This window comes from Simochromis diagramma, unplaced genomic scaffold, assembly GCF_900408965.1.
Source record: "Simochromis diagramma unplaced genomic scaffold, fSimDia1.1 OVJJ01000402.1, whole genome shotgun sequence".
Taxonomy (NCBI): Eukaryota; Metazoa; Chordata; class Actinopteri; order Cichliformes; family Cichlidae; genus Simochromis; species Simochromis diagramma.
In genome coordinates, this window is record NW_024386972.1 from 3,978,562 (window position 1) to 3,999,532 (window position 20,971).

General features: G+C 40.7%; 3 protein-coding genes across 5 annotated transcripts; 2 read left to right on the forward strand and 1 right to left on the reverse strand.

Moving 5' to 3' along the window:
* Positions 1 to 1,251: 1,251 nt before the first annotated feature.
* On the forward strand, positions 1,252 to 3,081 carry ddit4 (DNA-damage-inducible transcript 4). Its single transcript, XM_040039103.1, has 3 exons — positions 1,252 to 1,403; positions 1,642 to 1,864; positions 1,957 to 3,081. The coding sequence occupies exons 2-3, from the start codon at positions 1,681 to 1,683 to the stop codon at positions 2,454 to 2,456; spliced, it is 684 nt and encodes a 227-aa protein (XP_039895037.1). The 5' UTR covers positions 1,252 to 1,403; positions 1,642 to 1,680; the 3' UTR covers positions 2,457 to 3,081.
* Positions 3,082 to 5,215: 2,134 nt separating this feature from the next.
* Positions 5,216 to 10,068, reverse strand: dnajb12b (DnaJ heat shock protein family (Hsp40) member B12b). Of its 2 annotated transcripts, XM_040039094.1 has the most exons (9): positions 9,734 to 10,067; positions 7,645 to 7,822; positions 7,388 to 7,533; positions 7,127 to 7,300; positions 6,941 to 7,011; positions 6,681 to 6,790; positions 6,048 to 6,220; positions 5,780 to 5,921; positions 5,216 to 5,376 (listed from the first exon to the last, which is right to left on the reverse strand). In XM_040039094.1, exons 1-8 carry the CDS (start codon positions 9,876 to 9,878, stop codon positions 5,800 to 5,802), a joined length of 1,119 nt encoding a protein of 372 aa, XP_039895028.1. In that variant the 5' UTR covers positions 9,879 to 10,067; the 3' UTR covers positions 5,216 to 5,376; positions 5,780 to 5,799. The 2 variants fall into 2 exon arrangements, with proteins under 2 accessions (XP_039895028.1, XP_039895029.1); XM_040039095.1 differs by having other exon boundaries at positions 5,216 to 5,921; positions 9,734 to 10,068.
* Positions 7,464 to 19,018, forward strand: scd (stearoyl-CoA desaturase (delta-9-desaturase)). 2 transcript variants are annotated; one of them, XM_040039102.1, is made up of 6 exons: positions 7,464 to 7,468; positions 11,197 to 11,455; positions 12,345 to 12,475; positions 12,629 to 12,834; positions 13,189 to 13,421; positions 16,171 to 19,018. In XM_040039102.1, the coding sequence occupies exons 2-6, from the start codon at positions 11,218 to 11,220 to the stop codon at positions 16,359 to 16,361; spliced, it is 999 nt and encodes a 332-aa protein (XP_039895036.1). In that variant the 5' UTR covers positions 7,464 to 7,468; positions 11,197 to 11,217; the 3' UTR covers positions 16,362 to 19,018. The 2 variants fall into 2 exon arrangements, with proteins under 2 accessions (XP_039895036.1, XP_039895035.1); XM_040039101.1 differs by lacking the exon at positions 7,464 to 7,468 and adding an exon at positions 10,800 to 10,934.
* Positions 19,019 to 20,971: the final 1,953 nt, after the last annotated feature.

Here is a 20,971-nt window from a genome sequence, read left to right on the forward strand (position 1 = left end):
CGAGCTAAAGTCTGAAACCCATCAGTGCAGTTTTCCGTGCCACTTTTGTCTTGTGGTGACAGTGAGTAAACGTGCAAACTTGGTGTTTTCCTCAGTGAATGATTGTCTTCAAGCAAGTGAAGGGTGGGAGTGTACAGAGTGTACTGTACTGTACTGAGTGTTTCAGGACAGCCCTGAACACAACAGGACACACCTCTGGCTGGAGCCTAAATTTTTTTTTTCTAGTTTGTTTCTGGCCACACTTTCTGAGAATCCAATTAAAAAGTGATTTCTCATAGTTTTTGTTGTTTTACTCAAGCTACTAAATCTTCTTACTCCACGTCCCCTGCTAAAGCTTTCTGATAACTTTTTTATAGCATCCACCTCAGAACATAGTGTTCCTACACGTGTTTATGTATTTCAGTTCCTGTCTAACAAAGTACAGTGTATTCCACGCCTACACACGTGCAGAAATGCAGCATAGCCTCTGGCTGCTTTCCAACATACAGCTGTGAGCAAAATGTGTAGTATGTAGCCTATGGCCCCGACACAAATAACTTGCTTTTGCATTCTAACAAATCCGCTATATGTTTTTACTCTCATACACAGTTTGTGTTATGCCTTAAAACACTTTGCTATCTTTTCTGATGAAGTAATAAATGGTGCAAAGATGCTACAATAACAACCCCCCCGGCGCATTTCTGCGTAGAACGTTGCTAAATAACTCTTAATAATAATGATGATGATAACATATGTAATTTCTGTGCAGTCTTTTTGTCTGTAACTCAAGGGTAAATGTAGAAAGAGGTGTCCCATAGCCGTTTTTATTATCTGTTTTTCCTTGAGCACAGCGCACTGAGTGTTCTCTGCATCTCTGTGTGCCAGATAAAAAATTCTGATGTAATGGTTTAGCAAAACAGGTGACGTAATGTGCACTGCAACACTGAACCTGCTCATCCAGGCCTACATTCTGTTAAAATCTAGGTGCACATACAGAAAAACGGTTTACCAAATACCCACATAAGATATCAAACAAAGAAACAACAAGATCATTTTCAAGCCCACTCAAGTCCCCTGAAACATATCCATAACACTAGGGTCTGCTATTCATCCCCCACCACCCCCCTTCCTCCTCCCCCTCCTGTTTGTCTTTCTTCTCTGCTGGCATGTTACCAGGCAAGAAGCAGCGCTGGTGTCGTGCCTCTCTTTTTGATTGGCTGGTTAGGGAGAGACAGGCGTGGCCTCGCAGCCCACATATATAAACATTGTTGCAGGACAGACTGCAGAGCTTGGCAGCTGGTGAGAGAAAGAGAGGAAGAGCAGAGGAAAGAAGTTTCCAGATACAAATTGCAGACAATAACCGTTAAAACTACGCATCTTAAACATCCACCGCGACCTTGAACCACGCAGAATTTAAATAACGAGTAAGTACAATTAATTTATTTGCCGGTTTTGCTAGTTTACAGCTAATTTTGACAGTGAAACAGCTTCTAGCTGCAGTCAAATTAAAAAGGTGTTCTTTTTGAAAATGTTTATTGTTCATATCTTTAGCAGAAAGCTATACCTCAAAAGCCTGATATGTATGTTTAATTAAGTCGTTAAACGTGGAATTAACGGCAGTAGTTGGGTGCTCATCTGTTGCCTTTGTTTCTCCTGTGACAGTTGACCACATAAGCAGCTGATACTGCAGGGAGGACAACCATGCCTGAACTCTTTGCATATACTGACATCGGCAGCTCACCTCCTTCTCCAGTGGACAGCAGCGACAGAAGGCTGTCCTGGGGCAAACTGGTTCAAAGACTGACTGATTTCAGCACACCTGCCAGCAGCAGGAGTATGGAGTCAGGGTCCAACAATAGCAGCAGGAGTGATCTCTCAGACTCAGGTAAGCAATGCTGCATAGGCATCTCACATCTCATGATTCTTTTCTTCTGTATGCAAGTTTCAGGTTCTAACTCATTCTTGTCTTTTACACAGGCTCAGATGTCTCAAGTGACTTGTGTGCCTTCAATGAGGACCTGTTTTATGATCCAATGGAGGAGACACTCTTAAAAGAAGTAGTGGACCTGATTGCACGAAGTCTGAGAGAAGCCAAGGACACAGATTGCGCCTTAAGATGTACAAAACTGCTCATTCCAGACAAACTTCTGGAGCACATTGGACAGGAGCTCCTTCATCTGGCAGCTAGTGAGCCCTGCGGTTTAAGAGGGGCTCTCATTGACCTCTGCGTTGAGCAAGGGGATGTTTGTGAGAGCATGGGACAGCTATCTGTGGACCCATACCTTGTCCCTACATTTCAGCTCGCTCTGGTGTTGAGGCTAGAGTCGGGCGGCCTTTGGCCTAAAATTCAAGGACTCTTTAGCACAAAGTCGCCTTCTACTCCAGTAGTGAGACAAGCTATTAAACTTAGCACTGGTTTCCGTGTGATCAAGAAGAAGCTGTATAGTTCTGAAGATCTTCTAATTGAGGAATGTTAAGTAATACAAACACTGATGTGCTTTGATGCTGACAAGAGGACAATAAAAGCTCACAAAGGGGCCTATTACTGTAATTACATGTATATGAAGCATTCTGAAGTGTATCAGATGGACTTTGCCATGATGTAGTCTACTGTTCCCACAGTAAAGGGGCTGAACTTTATGGTACCTGGAGCAGGCAGTGCTCCTAATACTCACTCACTGACATTCAGATTTTAAAATGACAACATGTAACCATCATATTATATCTGGTGACATGGCATTTACAAGTATTGGAAGTGCATACCTCAGTTTCTATTGAAACTAAACAACGGCAGCTAGCTATATTGTTATAGTTATTATTGAAGTTCATTGTGTTCTTTTTCTTTTTATACATGACAGTTAATTGAATTGGACAAAGCCTGATGAAGTGGTACACCAAGAGAACATTTGGTAACCTTTGTGAAGTGTGAAAGGCCTACCCTTGCTTGCCTTGTGCATTGTTTTTGCAAGCCGCGGCTAAGATTACAAATGTAACTTGATCTTGTGTTGTGCAGCCCTGTCCTGCTTCGGTTGATATTCAAATACTCAGTGAACTTTTTTTTTGTACCTTTATCGAATGCAAATAAATTATTGTTTTCTAACATTTTGTTTTTTCTTATTATTATTTATTCAATCTTTCATATCCAAATGATCCATAGTTGACTTTGCTGACAGAGTTAGGAGAGATCTAAGAATGAGAGAAAGCGAATGAACATCATCAAGTCTTCAAATGTGCGTGCATGTGTGAACCCAGTCTGCAAAATCTACAAACGCAAACTACACTAGAGCACACCAGCTGGTGCGGTGAGGTACAGTGGTTAACGGTATTCCGATGCAGAACAGCTGACAGGAATATGTGGCAGCCATTAAAGCCACATCATGTACGATGTCGCAAAAGTTTAAAAACCTAAAAAAAAGCTAGTGTGAAATTTGAAGAAGTCAAAGTCATGAATCAGATGTGCAGCATCTGCAGTCTGCAAAAAAAACAGCTGAGTGTGTTTGTGCTGAAAGAATGTGACGCTGCACATCCTGCCAGGCACATTTTGCACGTCACTGAAGAGCTGAACGTGCACGCCGCCTTGTCTCTAGTTCCCTGTCTCTGTAAGCCGGCCGGCCGGCACACTGTACGTGCCAAATGCGCTGACTGAGCTTTTATCTCCCATTCTGTGCCTGTTCTGTTCAAAGCAGAGAGTCACACTTAGCACGTTTGAGCAACCATGTTTATTTTCATCTAGAATTAAAAACATGGTGGAAAAACGAAGTGAACAAGATCTGTATGGTTTTCTTATCCTCTCTTTATAATCTATTTCTCCAAGAAATAATACAAAGAATAAGTAGCATACTATAAACTTAAAAAGTGAGACAAAAAATGGCTTTTTCCGACAGATTGAGCAGAGACGTGACAGTTCCCAACTTGAACTGGTTAAAGTCTCATTTTGTGGATCGCCACGTCTCATTCTCATGGCATTTATTGTGAAGTTGTACTACATGTTTGCCCTTAAAACATTTAAAGGAGGTAAAGTGACAGGGACATGTCCTAGTGGCTATCTCACACACAGCAGAAGAAGACAAATTTCAGGTGTTCAAGTGTCTAAAAAGCCTAGACATTTGACGTATTAGATTACTACTGCATAGTCTGAGAATGTGCATCTAAAATCAAAACCCCTCAAACTTTTCTCCATTGAATTACAGCATAAAATCAAGGTGGCATTCAATGTGGCATCTGTTATATTGCTACATAAATAACATCCATATGACTACATATAACTTAAGTATGGTCTGTTTTCATACCATTCCCCCCAAAACAAATATAAAGTGTTCTTTATGTTCTTTCTGTAGTGCTTGGAGGTTCTCATTCTTAGTATTCGTTTTGACGTTTAGACATGGAATGCGCCTCCCTGTGTACTCAGAACCATTATGCCAATCCTAATTGATTGGTGATCACATCCTCATCAAATTAGCAAATTCTAAACATGTTTTCATGACCACAAATCACTATGATTTTTATTTTCCACAATAATTTGTCAACACAACTTCCAGTTTTTCATGTATTTCATGTAACAGGGTTTTTGGTATATGTGCCTATCTCTTAAATACTTTGGGTCAACTTCTGTTGTTTAAATGTGCTATAGGCTATAAATAAAATAGATGTAACAGTCCCCACCAAAAAATAGTTTTGTTTTTATACTATGGTATTTTTTGTAATGGAAAAATACACAAACAAAAGAATTCATTTAACACAATTCAGTGGGATACATACCAAACTTAGAGGATAGAAACAAAGTATGAATACCAACATACTAGTATCGATCCGATACCACAGTGTTGATATCGATACATTCGATATTTGTATCATTCACCTCTACTATGCAGTCTCTCAACCTGCAATACAGGCTAGCCAGCTTTACTGACAGGAGTGTTAGCTAACTGGGTGCTAGCTGCCTAGCTTATCTTGAATAAACATAGCTTATTTGTGCAAGCTACTTAAGGGTGGTTGGTTCTGAATGACATGTTTGTTACGATCATCAGCCAATCAGGATTGGCATAATGAAATAAATATTTCTGAGGAATACCCAAGGAGGAGCATCGCATAGTGAGCCATCGAAACGAATGCTTTTCTGAGAACCAGAGTTGCGCAAGTAACCTAAAGTTTTTCAAACCCACATTTTTTGAGGATAGCAAGCTATTTTAGGTACCATTTCCATTCTAAAACACTATATTAACGCTATATCTTTTTACCACATACTAGACTTCCACAGAAATTGTTTGAGTTAGTTTGTGTGATCTGTTTGGTGACGAGTGGTGCTGGTCTGCTCCTTGTTGAGTCATCTTCAGCCTCCAGATTGTAGAAATGCATCTTAATAAATTACTGGTAATCTTTTGTAGTGATTCTGGAAACCTGGAGACAAGAAAAAAAAAAAAGCTTTTTTCAAAACGTCTTCACAGCAAGCTGGTTGACTTTTGTTGACTTTACCACCATTCTTTTTAGAGGTTCAAGTGTCATGAAGCTGTGATTCTGGTAAGTAAAATTGGTCTGATGTGCTTGCATGATACAAGTATTGACATACTGAAGCCAAATATGGTATTGAGAAAACAGAGGATAACCAAGCGGAAAGCCTTCTGATGGGCTGTCTGTCTGGTTGTGTATTCAGTCTTTAGCCCCATGCCAGCTGGGATAGGCTTCAGCCCTCCTGCAACCCTAAGTTAATCAAGGGGAATCAATGCTATATATTGGAATGTCAATATTTTTGCCCCATCCCTGGTGCCAAAATGAGAAAATATTCAGAGTTTGAAGAACTTGCTTTGAATCATGAAAGCATTTTCATCCATGTAAAGAAGCTGTGATCTCGGACAACTTGGCGCAGCTTGGTGTGCGAGCCCTCTGTGCTCTTTGGTATAGATCGCTGTCCCCAAAATAGCGAGCTCTGTATAGCATTCCTTCCTCTGTAAAAAACAAACACACACAAACACACACACAATTAAAAAATGATCTCAGCACTGATAATGACACTGACAATCACACCAATACTCATGCTTAAATTCAGATATAAGAATCATTTATTGTCATACTTTGCTGTTTCTCTTTCCAGCAGTTGTTGCGAAGGTTGGAAATATAATCATCCTCCACCGTCCGCTCCAGATTTTTCAGATTCACACCAGTGAACTCTTTGGAGAACTGCTCCCCCACATAATATGGCACCTTCAGGTTCTCAGTCAGCCTCTTCTGTGAGTAACCTGCTGACCTACGTGACAACAGGCCAGAGTGTGGGAGTGTTATCATATGACAGAATGCAGCACAGATCTTGCACCATCTGTCTGTCTTAACATGAGTCACTGCTGACAATGGTTTAAAGCAGGGCCCGAAACTGCAGGCGTATATCTGAACACACAAAGGCAGTGTACTGGGAACGGGACAAGACACATGACAGCAGCACAAACAAGAGGAGCTCTGTGATTAATTGGAACTAACAGAGGTAGCAGCAAATTAATACGAGGAGAAACAACGGCAAATACTGTGAAGGCAAATCTAACACGACCACCCAGCTTATGCAAAGATCGAGTGAAAGCAGAAGTACCGTGAAAAAAACCTGGGTTGGATTCTGCTAACGTAGAGATAATCTTTTGTCTAAGTCCCTCGCAGTTTTGCAGAACAACAGTTAGTTGTGTTACTTTAGATTCTTGTGTTACAAGGATCACACTCACGGCCTGAAGCTGAGGCTGTAGGAGGGGCTGTTGACCATTATTTGACTGAGAGCTGACACAATAACCAGGATGAGGATGGGCATGACTTGCACAAAGAGGGCGAGACCTCCCTGTGGAAAAACACATTTCAAACAAACACACACAGTCTCTGAGAGAAGCCTCAGCTTGTAAAATGGCAGATGACTAAATGTCTCCCCCTGCTGGCAAAACATAAACAACTCTATACAGTTACAGTTTAGCTTTTTAAGTATCAAACTTACATCTTGCTGTCGCTCTCTTCTCTCCCGCCTTTGGTAACGCATCCGCCCATTATTGTATACGTGAGCATGGCCTAGATTGATTTAACACATTTAGCACATAAAAAACACACCACAGAAATATATATTTGCAATTAAAATACTCCGTCTCACATGCATTATATGGAAACACCAAACTATGAGACTAACTTGATGGATAACCTCCTCCAAAGAACATATTAAAGAGCTCTTCAGGTGAAATATCCGGCTCAAAGTTTCCATTGTCTGGGCCGTGTCTGGAAGGATGTCTTCTCCCTTCCTCACACTGATCGTACTGTCTCCTTTTGTTAACATTGCTCAGAACAGCGTACGCGCTGCCAATAGCTGTTGGAAAGTTATAACACGAAGCTGCTATAAGTTGCTTTCTGTAAGTGCTATATTAACCTTGGATGAGTTTAGTCACCGTCTTACCTTTAAACGCCTCTGTTGCCCCAGGAGCGCTGTTCTTATCTGGATGGAATTTCAAAGCAAGTTTTCTATACGATCTCTTCAGTTCATCCTCTGAGGCATCTTTCGACACCCCGAGAATTTCGTAAAAGTCTTTACATTGTTTTATCCTGTGCAGAGAGCACATGATTACAAATTTCAATCACAATTGCAGTCAATATACCCATCAAGGAGTTTATTTTAACCAACAGTATTTTTATGTAATCAGCAGTCTTACATACCTCCTCACAGCTTCTAGCTGATCAGCCATGTAGGATTTTGAAGACTCTGCAGGCTTTTCTTCAGGTCTGGCGTTCTCCTTTATGTTCTGCCGTTGTCGAGGCTCCGACACCCCGCTGAAGTCTGAATGGATATCTTGTCTGGGTGTAAATCCATTCTTTGCTATTACATCCAGCAATACTAGAAGATATGTTCAAAGATATTCTATCAAGTACTCAACAGCAGTTAAAAACACAAAATGTTCGATAGTGGGACTATCCATGTCATCAAGCAGATGTAAAGCTACCAAGCAATCAAGTTCAATGGTATTATAAGAGCTTCTTGGGGGCAGAGTATAAAACTGTAGCTGTGTTTGAAAATCATTAAACTAAATATAGTTTTTGTTGGAGGATCTGTCTGCTTGTTGCAGCTTTATTTCCTTTCTTTTATTTTCAGATATGCTGTGGCTGCAGTTTTAACAGGTTTTATATTTATATGTGAGGTGGGTCATGGTCTAAGGCGTATCTGGGGTGTATGTGGGTATCCACAGGAATCTAAGAAGAGGTAAAGTTGGGCACAAGCACATGCCACCATGTACAGTGGCGCAAAAAAGTATTTGCATCCTTCCTAATGTCATATTTGTTTTGCACATTTGTCCCACTTCTATGTTTGAGAATCAAAGAAAACTTAATGTTAGACATGGATAACTCAAATATAATACAAAGTGCAGTTTTTATATCAGGATTTCATTTATTAAATGAAAAAACTAACCAACCTACCTGCCCCATGGGAAAAAGTTATTGCCCCTTAAACCTAATAACTGGTTGTGCCATCCACGGCAGCAAGAACTGGCATCAAGCATTTGGGATAACTCACAATGAATCTTTCACATCACTCTGGAGGAATTTTGGCCCACTGTTCTTGGCAGAATTGTTTCAGTATGAATGGTCTGTTTAAGGTCATCCTAAAGTATCTGAATAGAATTTAACTCCAGACTTTGACTAGGCCAACCCAAAACCTTCATTTGGTTTTTATTTAAAGGTGGACTTGCTGGTTGCTTTTCAGTTGCTTTGTGCTATTGAGCTTCAACGCAGGAACCGATCGCTGGTCTGATGTTCTTTTTATGAAATGCTGTGTGTTTTATGCCAGATGCAAAGGCACTCAACCTTTCTATAAAGTTCAGCTTTTGTCTCATCAGTCCACAGAATTTTGTGACCTTCTGGATGAGCCATTGATGTGCTCTTGGAGTACTATTGGTAGGCCAGGTACTCCTGGGAAGGTTCACCACTGTAAATAATGGCTCTCACTTTGGTTCGCTGGTGTCCAAAAGCCTTAGAAATGGCTTCGTAACCCCTTCCAGACTGATATATGTCAATGACTGTTTCTCTGCACGTGGCATAATGTGTTGCTTTTTGAGATCTTTTAGCCCACTTCACTTTGTCAGAGAGATTCTATTAAAGTGACTGATCGATTCAAAATGAATCCAAGATTATCTCTGTGTAGTACTGAATTTTGTTTGATGATCTGAAGCATGTAAGTAACACAAATGTACAAAAAAAATACAAAAACAAGAAAAAGACAAACTTTTTCACACCAATAAATATAGTATTTGTTTGCATGTGTGGCTATATTGATCCCTTTTCTGTTTTTATTCAGGTGAATGTTGTATTTCTGTATTTATTTAGTATTGAGCTAGATTGGCGAGGTTAGAAGGATAATACCTGTGTTGTCAAAAATAATTTTTGAAATAATCATGGGAAAGCAGCATGTAGTAATCTTGGACATCTAGGACTTATTTTGGCTTTCTCCCAGTCCACTCCTGTTCACCTAAATTAAAGGCTTAGCTTTCTGTTAGAAAAGCAAATTAAAGCACTGCAGACACTGATGGAACAGCTTCATTTTAAAGTGAAATTCGTACAAAAAAAAAAAAAGAAGAAGAAAAAACGCAGAAGCTGCATAAATGAACCAGCTAGCTTAAGTGCTATCAAAGGCCCTGGCTACATGCGCTGCTCATGAGGAGTGCAGGTGATGCTGCAGGCTGTGGAGGTGATGATGTGCATCTTCGCAGCTGAATGTGCGCCCCCCTCCCCCTTTCCCCCCATATTGACTTACCTTTGGCTTTCTCTGTCGGGAAGAGCCTCTGCGCCTTCTCCAGGAACCTCCGCGCCTTGTCCGGCTGTTGGTTGGTTAAGGCGGCCGCTGCAATGTCAATGCAGCGCTCCGCTTCGTCCCTGTTTACTTCCATCGCAGCAGGCATCAGCAGCAACTAACTGGACCAGAAGTAAATACGGGCGCCTGATGATGACGCCAGATAGATGCTGCAGGAAAAAAATATATGTATCAGTCAGTCGGTGATATGCATTCATCAATGTGGTGCTATTTTTTTGTCTGCTGCTGGTGCATGGGGATTGGAGATTTTAGTAATAGGTGAGCCCTGTTTGCAGAAAATCAACAGTATCGGCTGCGTGCGCTGCCTCATTTTCACCATTAGATGGCGACAGATTGCCATTTATTTTTCAAATGTAGGTCAAGAGGGTGAACACCCATTGGTGTGTTCGTCCATCCGTCCAACCATCCATCCATTTTCTGCTGCTCGCCCGGGTAAATATGGGCCGTGTGATCCTTAATTTGGCCATGCAGTGTGTATCTGTTTCTATTTTGCAGCAGAGTCAAAGCTCTTCTTCACAGGGTGACGTAAACAGCCTTTTTCGACCTGTTCTGCAGTGTTTATGGAGACTCAGTTGTTTTTTTCCCGTCATGCCTAAAATACTTTTTCTGGTGTTCAGCAGCTTATGCTATTTTTGGGCACATTGAAAGTTTGTATCTCACAATTAAACTTCTATAGACGGAGAATGAGGATGACGTAACAGATGAAGCATCCTATTTTCCTACGTGGGTGGAGGACAGGGGGGAGGGGGCTCTACTGCCGGGGTTTGGGTACAGTGACTTGTTTTGTTCCACTTGCATCATTAACACAGTGCTTGTGTTTCAGTCCACGCGTGATTTCAAAAGGAAAACGGTTACACGGTTCAATGTTTGTGCATGTCTAGACAGCAACAAGATCGGCTAGTCTCCAGAGGTGGCAAATATACATCTGGCAAACCGGAGAATGAATAAAAGGTGAACAGCAGATAAACAAACAGCCAATCAGAGCCCGAGCAAGAGGCGACAGGCGAGCGCTCATTGGTCGGCCACACCACGAGTTCTAGTTCTCGTTGCGGAGCTATCACTCTCCCTTTTCTGGGTTACTGTAATTTTGGGTCAAGCAGACTGTCCTCCGTTTATCTCGTTTCTGCCCTTCTGCCTATCTTCGGTGAGTTATTGAGTAAAAATTTTCCCTCCCACAGGTGTTTCATCAGTTTTTTTTGGCGCGTTGGAGCGTCGCGTTACCGCTTTATAAGTCAGCATCATCGCTACCGTCTTCCTCTTCATCCTCCGACAGCGCCAGCCAGCAAGCAGCTAGCCTGCCGGGGCTAGTCAGCACAAAAATTAATTAACATATTGACAAAACAGCCTCCATTACACACAAAAAGCGCCGAGGCGACTGACTTCTCTCCTCTGTTTGCCGCTCACAGCATCACAGCACCGCTGCCACAATGACGGAGGCGGAGGCGTTAGAGAACAAGCAGCAGCAGCGCAAGTCCAGCAACGGGGATGTTCTTCCAGAGAGCGCCAGAGAAGACGCGTTTGATCACACGTACAAAGAGAAAGAGGGCCCAAAACCTCCCCGGATCATCGTATGGAAAAATGTCATACTGATGACTCTGTTGCACATAGGAGCCTTGTACGGCGTGTTCGTCGTACCTTCAGCATCTCGTTTGACCTTGCTTTGGTGTAAGTGCGAAAAGAAAATTGCCTGTTACACCCCCTTTTCTCCTTTTTTTGCGTGTTGGTTTTGTTTACTTACTTAGTGGAAATCATATTTTATCAAATCAACAGCTGTTATGTCAGCAGCGCGCCCTGCTTTTCTCGCCGGTGGTGAATGCAAATAGGCGGCTGCATATATCTGTGATCCTCCCAGCATCCTTCATGGAGGTGGAGGATTATAGATCAGGAATAAAGTCATCAGAGATTACATGTCACAGCACGTACCTTTAAGCTGGGCTGTCAGGAAAATAAACTGGCCTCCTTAATGTCAGTTTTTTAAAAATAAAGGTCAAGTAGACAAATGAAGAATAGCTGGATAATTAGCATAAACTGCACTTTATTTATACAGTTTCTTCACTGCTGTGTCACAACTCTTTTAGCTTTTAGTCTTTCATGAACTCAACCATGAAATGTTTTTATTATTAGATTTGGCTTCTTTTACACTGTAAAGGACACAGCTTTACACTGTAATCTCCTTGGGAAACAGACAGGCCAGTGCTAACCAGGTGACCTGAGGGAAATTTGCAATTTCCGCTGGAAATTGTGCACAAAATCGAATCAAATCCCGAAGAGCCTTTTGGATCAAATTGATAAAGATTGTGGTAAACAAATACTCTAGTGCTTTAACAATTTATGCTATTTGGGGGAAAAAAACAGAAACGCGTCTGTCACGATGTATCTGTCTCGTGATCTGTCACTTGTTGCTGGATGTTCTTCCCAGCCCTAACAATAACAGTGCAATTGTGCAGAAAATAATGCACAAACACTGCAGTGTGCAGCATCTGTGCAACAAAGTGCTGTTGACATGAGCACAAAAGTAGGTCAAACTAATTTGCCCATGTGTTTCTTTCCACAGCTGTACTTTGTTTTTTGATAAGTGCGTTAGGAGTCACTGCAGGAGCGCATCGCCTGTGGAGTCACAGATCCTACAAGGCTAGATTACCTTTAAGGATTTTCCTCGGTGTAGCTAACTCCATGGCATTTCAGGCAAGCAAAAATGACTGTTCTGCTGACACATCTTTTTAGTATACAAACACACACTTATGACCTGGAGCCAAGATAATAGCAGCTTTTGTTTCACTATAAGTACCGTGCTGTGTCAACAGTGTGCATAATCTTGATCTTAATTCCAAACCACAGAATGATATCTTTGAATGGGCTCGAGACCACAGGGTTCACCACAAATACTCGGAAACAGACGCCGACCCTCACAATGCCGTCCGCGGCTTTTTCTTTTCTCATATCGGCTGGCTGTTGGTACGCAAACACCCTGACGTGATCGAGAAAGGACGCAAGCTGGAGCTCACCGACCTGCTAACAGACAAAGTTGTCATGTTTCAGAGGAAGTAAGTGGCATGATTAAGGTTCAGACTTCACACTGCATCTAGTTGCTAAAAAAAAAAACTAAGTGCAATGAGTGCAAATAGCAAGACAGTAGTGTTGCAGTTTCTATAAATATAAGTAAATGTTAGAGTACTGCTGTGGAGATGTTTTCATAATGGCAAGCTGTGTTAGTCATTCTGGTTTAACAAGGTGACAATTACTAACGTAAGATTCACGGAGAGCAGGCCTGAATGGAAAATAGGTCAAGTGGAAATAAAGGGAAAAAAAAGTGAGCATTTTCTTATCTGGCAAACAGAGTTTTTGTATTTAAATAATTTGTTTTTTGCTGATACCTACTCTCGCTATCTCCTCAACAGGTATTACAAGCTCTCCGTGCTGGTCATGTGCTTTATTATCCCAACAATCGTGCCTTGTTACCTGTGGGGGGAGTCTCTGTGGGTGGCCTACTTCGTCCCAACTCTGCTTAGGTACACCTTGGTGCTGAACGCTACCTGGCTGGTCAACAGCGCTGCCCACATGTGGGGAAACAGGCCCTATGACAAGAACATCAACCCCAGAGAGAACAAGTTTGTCACTTTCAGTGCTATAGGTATGAACAACACCCCAACACATGCTCATGGCAGAAATTACACACCAGAATGTACAGCACAGGACAGCGAATGCTTGTATAGGGATATTTTTAAGTATTTTTTAAGTAAAATTGAAGAAGAAAAGCCAGATTTTTAATGTAAGTTTGTTACTTTGGTATAGCGTCACCTTCAGAGCAAATGTAATTACATTGTACACGATACATGCCCTCGTTTTGCTTTTATTTGACTGCACAGTTGCGTCAAGCGTTCAGTGCAGTAAAAGTCAAATCATCCAATTATGCTTAAACAAATTTGCTAACCAGTGATTATCATCTCTCTCCCCCATAGTTTCTGTTTTGCCCTGTCTTCCTATGCTTTCTCTTTTTTCTTTTCTCTGTCCCCTCACCTCGCAAACGGTCGTGGCACGTGGCTCCCTGTTCCCGCGCCTGGTTCTTCCGGAGGTTTCCTGTTAAAAGCGAGTTTTTCCTTCCCACCGTCGCCGACAGCTTGCTCATAGGGGATCTTCCGATTGTTGGGAATGCCTCCTTAATACTGCAGGGTCGTTACCTTGCAGTATAAAGCGCCGTGAGGCGGCTGTTGCTGTGATTTCGCGCTATATAAACGAACTTGAATTGGACTGAATTGAACTAAAACAAAAGGAACGACTTTTACAGGCCCATGTAAACATTTTATTTACCAGATGTGCTAAATGGTGGATAAAATGTTTAAAAACAAAAAGTACATACTTGATTTGAACCTATTTTATTAACGATTTTTACCTGATTACCACTTTGTCCACCTCCTCCCCTCACTATGCATGCACCTTGTTCAACCAGTAGGAGTCAGCAGTGCAGTGACAAAGAGCACCCGATAGATATATCAAAAGAGCTGGATATTCTAAGATGGCACCCAGCTATTCACCCCATAGCAAGTTAAGTCTAGTTTTAGAAGAGGCACAATTTAGCAGCTGTATCTTTGGTAATGATTATGCAGGGAAGAAAGTCGTCTTTTGTTAGGGAACATCACACGATGTCACCAATATACCACCACAGTCTGTCATTGTTCCTGCAGTTGCTTCTGAATTGTTTATTTTAGGGATGCAACTGCTGTGCAATTCTCGGATGATATTAACATTTAAAGCATTTTAGTCAATTCCAATATTTTTTTGTAGTATTGCTTTTCCTTTAAATAACTGAACAGTTTTAAAAGCTGTCAGCTCATCACACCAGGTTTAAACAATTAGTCAGTGCAAAACTGAATTAATGCAGCAGTTAGCTGTCCGACACTGACTATCATTTTATATTGGTGAACAAGGCCAATGCCAATCTCTTGATCAGTTTTTCATAAAGAATTTATCAGAATTTAAATGTAGAATTTATGTGCATAAAACCATATAAACTCCTAACAGTCAAAGCCTGGAAGACACAAAATCACTACAAAGCTACGTGGTTGCAAAACAAGTTTTTCTTCAGGGGGAAAAATGTTTCACAAGGTTGTAGAACGTCTTGTTCTACAACCTTTAGGCAAGGTCCACATGGCCAAGCTTTAGTTGCATTAGCTGGCTGGACACACACTAAAATAGGATAAGATAAAGATAAAGGGTATAAAAAAACGCTGTTATCAACATTTTTGGGTAACCCAGTCTTTCTTCATCAGGCTTTGTGCATACAGCTATAAAAGGAACGTTATCTAGCTAATCAAGGACTACCTACTAAACTCGAGCCAAAAAGGTCATGGAGGAATAAAAATAGAGCACTGCTGGCTGAAACATTTATTTCGCTGTCTCTCAGTGTGTACCGTTGGCAGCAGCACATGAGAGCTTTCCAACTTTCAGCTTGAGATAACATGATGATGAAGATGTGCTTTTAGGTATAGTTTTAGTATAGTATAGGCCTAGTCTAGTTATTTACTAAGATAATATGACAACGGAAATAAATGTAATTGTAAATTTCTTGTTTATACACTGAGCTCTGCTCTAATCAGCTGGTTATGTTTGTAGCCAACAGGGAAATTGAGTTTCAGGTGGACAAACTATGTAAGATCACCACTCATGATTGAAGGGTGTTTCCCCTTGTCCCTTCTTTTTCCTTATCAGCCAAATAGCAAATATTGGCTGATAGATCGGCGGTTGATATATTGGTCGGGTTGTTCAATAGATCAATACGTTTTCAAAGCTCAGAATTGCTGGCTGCAGTATTAGTTAAAAAAGGACTTATGTGCTACTGCGTCTTTACTCTCTAGTTGTGTGGCATTACCATGGTTTGGCTGAAGCAGGTTTGCATCTAGGGAATATCATCAGGAAAAGAATGAAACTGAACTTATAAACATTAGAATTCTGGTTTGACAGCCTTTTTTTTTCCCTTTTATTTTGGTTTGTAGTACACCTCATAAGCAGGCAAACACCCGACAAAGCTCAGAGACGATCTGAAAAGTGGGTGAGGTGGGATTATAAATACTGCAGGGAATGATTAGAGAATGGAAAGGAGGGAAGCGCGGCTCAGGGGACTTTACAGGTGGGATAAGCAGACAGGTGGGAGCAGCAGTAATGACATCACAGCCAGTGGTATCGAACCACCCAAAACCTGTGACAACACCACAGGCTACCTGTAAACACAGATCCCAGCAGTGAAACAGTTGAAGAATCTTCTTTTTCTTTTAAAGACTGAAAACTGAAAACATGGAACGCGTTGCAAAGACGGCTTTTGACTGAAATCCAGTTTTACATGTTTTTTTAACGAATCGTTCATTCCTGTTTCCTGTGCTTTGCAGGTGAGGGATTTCACAACTATCACCACACGTTCCCATATGACTATGCAACCAGCGAGTTTGGCTGCAAGTTGAACCTTACCACTTGTTTCATCGACTTCATGTGTTTCTTGGGTCTGGCCAAAGACCGCAAGAAGGTGTCCCGTGAGCTAGTCCTGGCCCGGATACAGCGCACCGGAGACCGCAGTGGCTAAGATCGCTAAACTGTGGTCAGCTTCAAGGCAAAACGACCGATAAGAAGAAATTCCACAGTCCTTTGACAGCTATACATTTCTCATTCTCTGAGGATTAAAGTCAGCTTTATAAGGGCCTTGACCACATTTTTGCTTGTTTTTGTGGTTTTTGTAGCTGTAACTAAACAAATTATTCAAGATGGGAAAAAAAAGATGTTTCAGATTTGAATTAGATGCATTTTAAAAGTCACTTCCATTTTCTGCTGTTTTGCCACTTTTGGTGTGCATTCTTCATGCAAGATCAGTTATGTAGCCGATCATTTTTATGTAAGTATGAATTAATTATTCTTCAAAACTGACAAGGAGTGGAGCACTTAAATATGGAGTAACATTTTAACTGTTAAGGTACATTACTGATTCAAGAGTGTTGCCTTTATTGTAGTTTACAACAAGTTTTCAACTGTTCTCATAAATAGATTTAATTTCTGAGCAGTTTAGATTTGAAATGAAGAGGTGAGAGGTCATGTTTGTTTTGCTTTTTGCAAAAAAAATAATAATAAAGAAATAAAATGCTTGCTTTAATGAAATATGAGAGAATACTGAGGGAACCCAGACCTTCCTATTAGCCTGAGCATTCTGACAACCAGTAGGCCAAAGCTTTACACAACCTGCAGGGTGCAACACTGTGGTTGCCTTTAGCAGAAATCTACACTGGATATCTATTGAGAAAAGTTCAAGCACTTTGAAAAAGATTAGCTGTGCAATAATTGGACGGAGTTTTCTCGCGATAATATAGGGAATTTGTTTAACATTAGAATGAAACTGCCGCTTAGCGTAAGCAGTTAATGAGAATTGTAACTTTACCTTAGAAAGATAAAAAATTTCACTGAGTTTTTGGGTGCTGGATGAATATATCATTAGTGCCAAGAGCGTGTCAAATGACAACATTTTTACAACCATCTCTGTGGTCCACTAGAGCACACTAAGTCGCCTCTTTGCATAACATGATTGTTGGAGTTGTTTTTTTTTTAACATTGTGGCATGAGCGGCTTTTTGCTTAACTGATTTTATCCAACTCGTGTGACTATTTTGTCCTTAAACATCTGCAGCATAGAGCTCCCTGATAGGTGTAGCAGCCAGTCATGTGGCAGTTCTGGCGTTACAAAACAACATGTCACCCATGCATGGCGATATACTGTAGTAGGTGTTGTAGTGAGGTGTTGTGTCGGTGACTGTGAAGGCAGAACTGCGTCTATTTTTGTAACGTGCTGTGGAGCTGCATCGCTTTGGATCATCAGAACCGTTGGCGCCGCGTTGATTTCCGAACAGGGTCTGGTTTCCCTTTGATGTGCTACAAAGGTCGTTATTTCAGAATTTTAGGTGCATCAGTGTTCATGTTAATCTTTGATTCTGATGTGTGGAATGCGTAGATTATTTATGTGTTTAATTGTTTTTTCTTTCTTATCGACTTTCAAAAAAAAAAAAAAAAGCAAAAGAAAATATTGTTCGAACCTGATAAATATATTTCTGCATTCCAATATTTGGCTGACGGCCTTGTAAAAATATATCTTTAAAAAAAATCTGAAAACTGGAGCAATTGTTCATTTGTTCTTAAGAGTCAGGATCAACCTAATGCCTTATGACTTGCATCCATTCCTTCGCTTCCTGTCAGTTGAGTCAAAAATGCTCGAGTACCGCAAAACAAATTTGACTTCTGAGTTCCGTGTTTACACTGAGTGGAACATTGTTTTTCTCCTAAAATCATGTTTAATTTTAGGCAAACGTAGCATGGCAACACTGAGGAAATGTACATGCAAACGGAGGATAGGATTTAAGCGTAAAAGAGTCCGGTACAAAATGAAAAGCTGGCGAGAATGTTACATCGTGAGGCTTAAAGCTGCAGTGCGAAACTTTTGCTTCCCTTTTATGGCCGTGAGAGCAGTTGTGGCGATCGGTGTTGCCCTAGCCGTTGATCACTTCTTCCTTTTTTTGAGATTGTGATCCTGCCCATGAACGCATCGGCTTTCATAGGGTTTTCCACCATTGCTTTGTCATTGTAGCTATGCCATGGGTGGTGAAAGCCGAAAGCAGGCAGAGCAGCAGTAAGACTCCCAGTATAAAATGGAGCACCCATCAATTGCAAAAGTATGAAAAAGGAGCTGGGTGGAAGTAGGTTGCTTGTTGTAGAGACGGCAACTGAAAACTGGCTTTAGGATCCATGTATTTGTAAGTTAGATGTATATCAGTGGATCATCTTGTTTGGGCTTCCTGAGCTAATGCTATATTTGATATTTAATCCTTTAATTTAACTAAACAGATTTATCCATTAGGCTTACCCAGCTCCGTGAATGTAAATTAATTACTATCCAAAGGTCTCGCACTTTAGCTTTAACTTGGGCCCTGATAGATGGATGGTGCCAGCTTCTCTCAACTCATCACAACATCTCGGCATAAAAACTTATAACAAAGGTGCTGTCGTGAGGACATCATTAGAGCACTTACCAAAACAGATGGCATTATATACTATTACAACAACGCCGGCTGGCCAGAGCACCAAAAGCAGCGTTTTCCTAATGAGGAGAGAGAGGGGTCGAGCTGTTTTCAGTCTGATAATGTCTACTGTATTAAAAATCTGAAATAAATTCACAATATTTTCAATACACTTGTAATTCCATTAACAGTTGTTGCTCATTTATTTCTGTTTTCACTCTCTGTGTCTTTGGGTTTTATGATTCTAAATAAATTTGCGCTGTGCATGCCAAACATTTAGAGTAGTTCCATGAGACATTTTGGTTTACGCATACTTAGTTCTCGCTTTCAGAATGGTTTTGTAGTTGGTGTCAGGAACGAAGCTAAATACGCCTGAGATTTCTAAACATTTCCTGGATATATTTTAAATTGGTTTTCAAGATTTTAACTCCATAAGGACGTCTTATGGAGTTAAAATGCTTCTCGTTGTTGTTACTGCTGTCTTCTATCTTGAAATCCTTCACTAAAGTAACAGAGAAATAATAAGTAACACCTTAAGCACTCATTGAAGAGATTTAGTCTCAGCGATATAGATTTAACCTCGAAAGTGAGTAATTGGTGATTTCCTCTCTTTCACGTCATGGTAAAATTTATATTTTGGGTTTTGTAAGATTACCAGAAGCCACTGGGCTTTCTGATCTTCATTTAATAGTCAATAAAATAAAATTGATTTATGAGAGGGGGAAATGTATTAGCTACGCCCCAAATGTATAAATCTATCTTATAATTTATGTTCAAATCTTAAATCTGTCCATTAACTCTTGGAAATGAAGGATTACACATTTAAATGCCTTGTCTGTGTCTACAGTTGTGGTCAGAGTTTTACATACACTGATCACAGATATGAATGTCATTATAATTTGGGGCTTTTAATAATCTCTTTCGAATGATTTCATTTTCCAGGGTGGAATTATTGTACAGCATATATTTTAGTGACTTTATAAATTAAGAATTGGGTGGACAAATTTGAATTTATTTTGGATTTTCTTTAATCCACATAGTGTTAAAAAAAATATACATACAAATATGTACATACACTCATTTAAATCTTAATAAGTGCTGCTAAAGGTGCTTCAGTGTTGCTTAACTTGACAAGGCCAGGGTTTATTGCTTTCTCATTAGTAGTTTCTCTTAAAAATTATTTGTTTGACAGCACTCATTGGATCGACTAACAATCAGAACAATGAAAGCCCAAGACTGTCAGGATCTAAGAAGTAGAACTGAACATTTACACAAGTTGGAAAGGTGTCTTCAAACAACTATATGTAAATACAAGTTATTCACATGTGTCACCACTGCCAAGGTGTAAACCAGGGGTGGGTGCCTCAAGGGTCAGTGTCCTGCATGTTTTAGATGTGTCCTTGATCCAACACAGCTGATTTAAATGACTAAATTACCTCCTCAATGTGTCCTGAAGTTCTCCAGAGGCTGGTAATGAACTAATCATGTGATTCATGTGTGCTGACCCAGGGTGAGATCTAAAACCTGCAGTACACTCCAGGCCTTGAGGGCCTGGAGTGTACCCCTGGTCTAAACTCTTGCGCTCAGATGAAAGAAAATTGGGTAGGATGTTCAGGGACAATCTAGGAACCACCAAGGCTCAAGCCTGCTGTGAGATGGAAACTGCTTTAACAGTGCGACTGTCCACAGTAAAGCCAGTTTTATATGGCCATGAACTGCAAGGGTGCTGACCAAAAAGGAAGTCTCTCTTTCAAAATTGAGAGGTTCAAGCTCAACTGAAATTTGCAGATGCCCACATGAACGAGCAAAATGCCTTATGGAGAAAGGATTTATGGTCAGACAAGACAAAAATTAAGCTATTTAGCCATAGCGACAAGAGATATGTTTGGATGAGTAAACGTGAGGCTTTCACACCTAAGACCAGTGTACCAGCTATCATGCATGGTGGTGGTAGCATCACGCTCTGGGCTGTTTTGCTGTAAAGGTACATCGCACAAAGTGGAGAGAATAATGACAAGCAGGATTAACTTAAAATTTATCAACGTCACCTCAAATTAACAGCTAGATAGTTGAAACTTGGACATAGTTGGGTGTTCCAGCGGGACAATGAGACCCAACACAAATCAAAACTGATTTTGGCA

Coding starts and splice junctions, on each gene's coding strand:
- ddit4 (XM_040039103.1), top strand. CDS start 1,681: ATGCCTGAACTCTTTGCATATACTGACATCGGCAGCTCACCTCCTTCT. Junction 1,865..1,956: donor GAGTGATCTCTCAGACTCAG/GTAAGCAATGCT, acceptor TCTTTTACACAG/GCTCAGATGTCTCAAGTGAC.
- dnajb12b (XM_040039095.1), bottom strand. CDS start 9,878: ATGCCTGCTGCGATGGAAGTAAACAGGGACGAAGCGGAGCGCTGCATT. Junction 7,301..7,387: donor GGCAACAGAGGCGTTTAAAG/GTAAGACGGTGA, acceptor ACTTTCCAACAG/CTATTGGCAGCGCGTACGCT. Junction 5,922..6,047: donor CTGGAAAGAGAAACAGCAAA/GTATGACAATAA, acceptor TGTTTTTTACAG/AGGAAGGAATGCTATACAGA.
- scd (XM_040039102.1), top strand. CDS start 11,218: ATGACGGAGGCGGAGGCGTTAGAGAACAAGCAGCAGCAGCGCAAGTCC. Junction 12,476..12,628: donor CTAACTCCATGGCATTTCAG/GCAAGCAAAAAT, acceptor TCCAAACCACAG/AATGATATCTTTGAATGGGC. Junction 12,835..13,188: donor GTTGTCATGTTTCAGAGGAA/GTAAGTGGCATG, acceptor TCTCCTCAACAG/GTATTACAAGCTCTCCGTGC.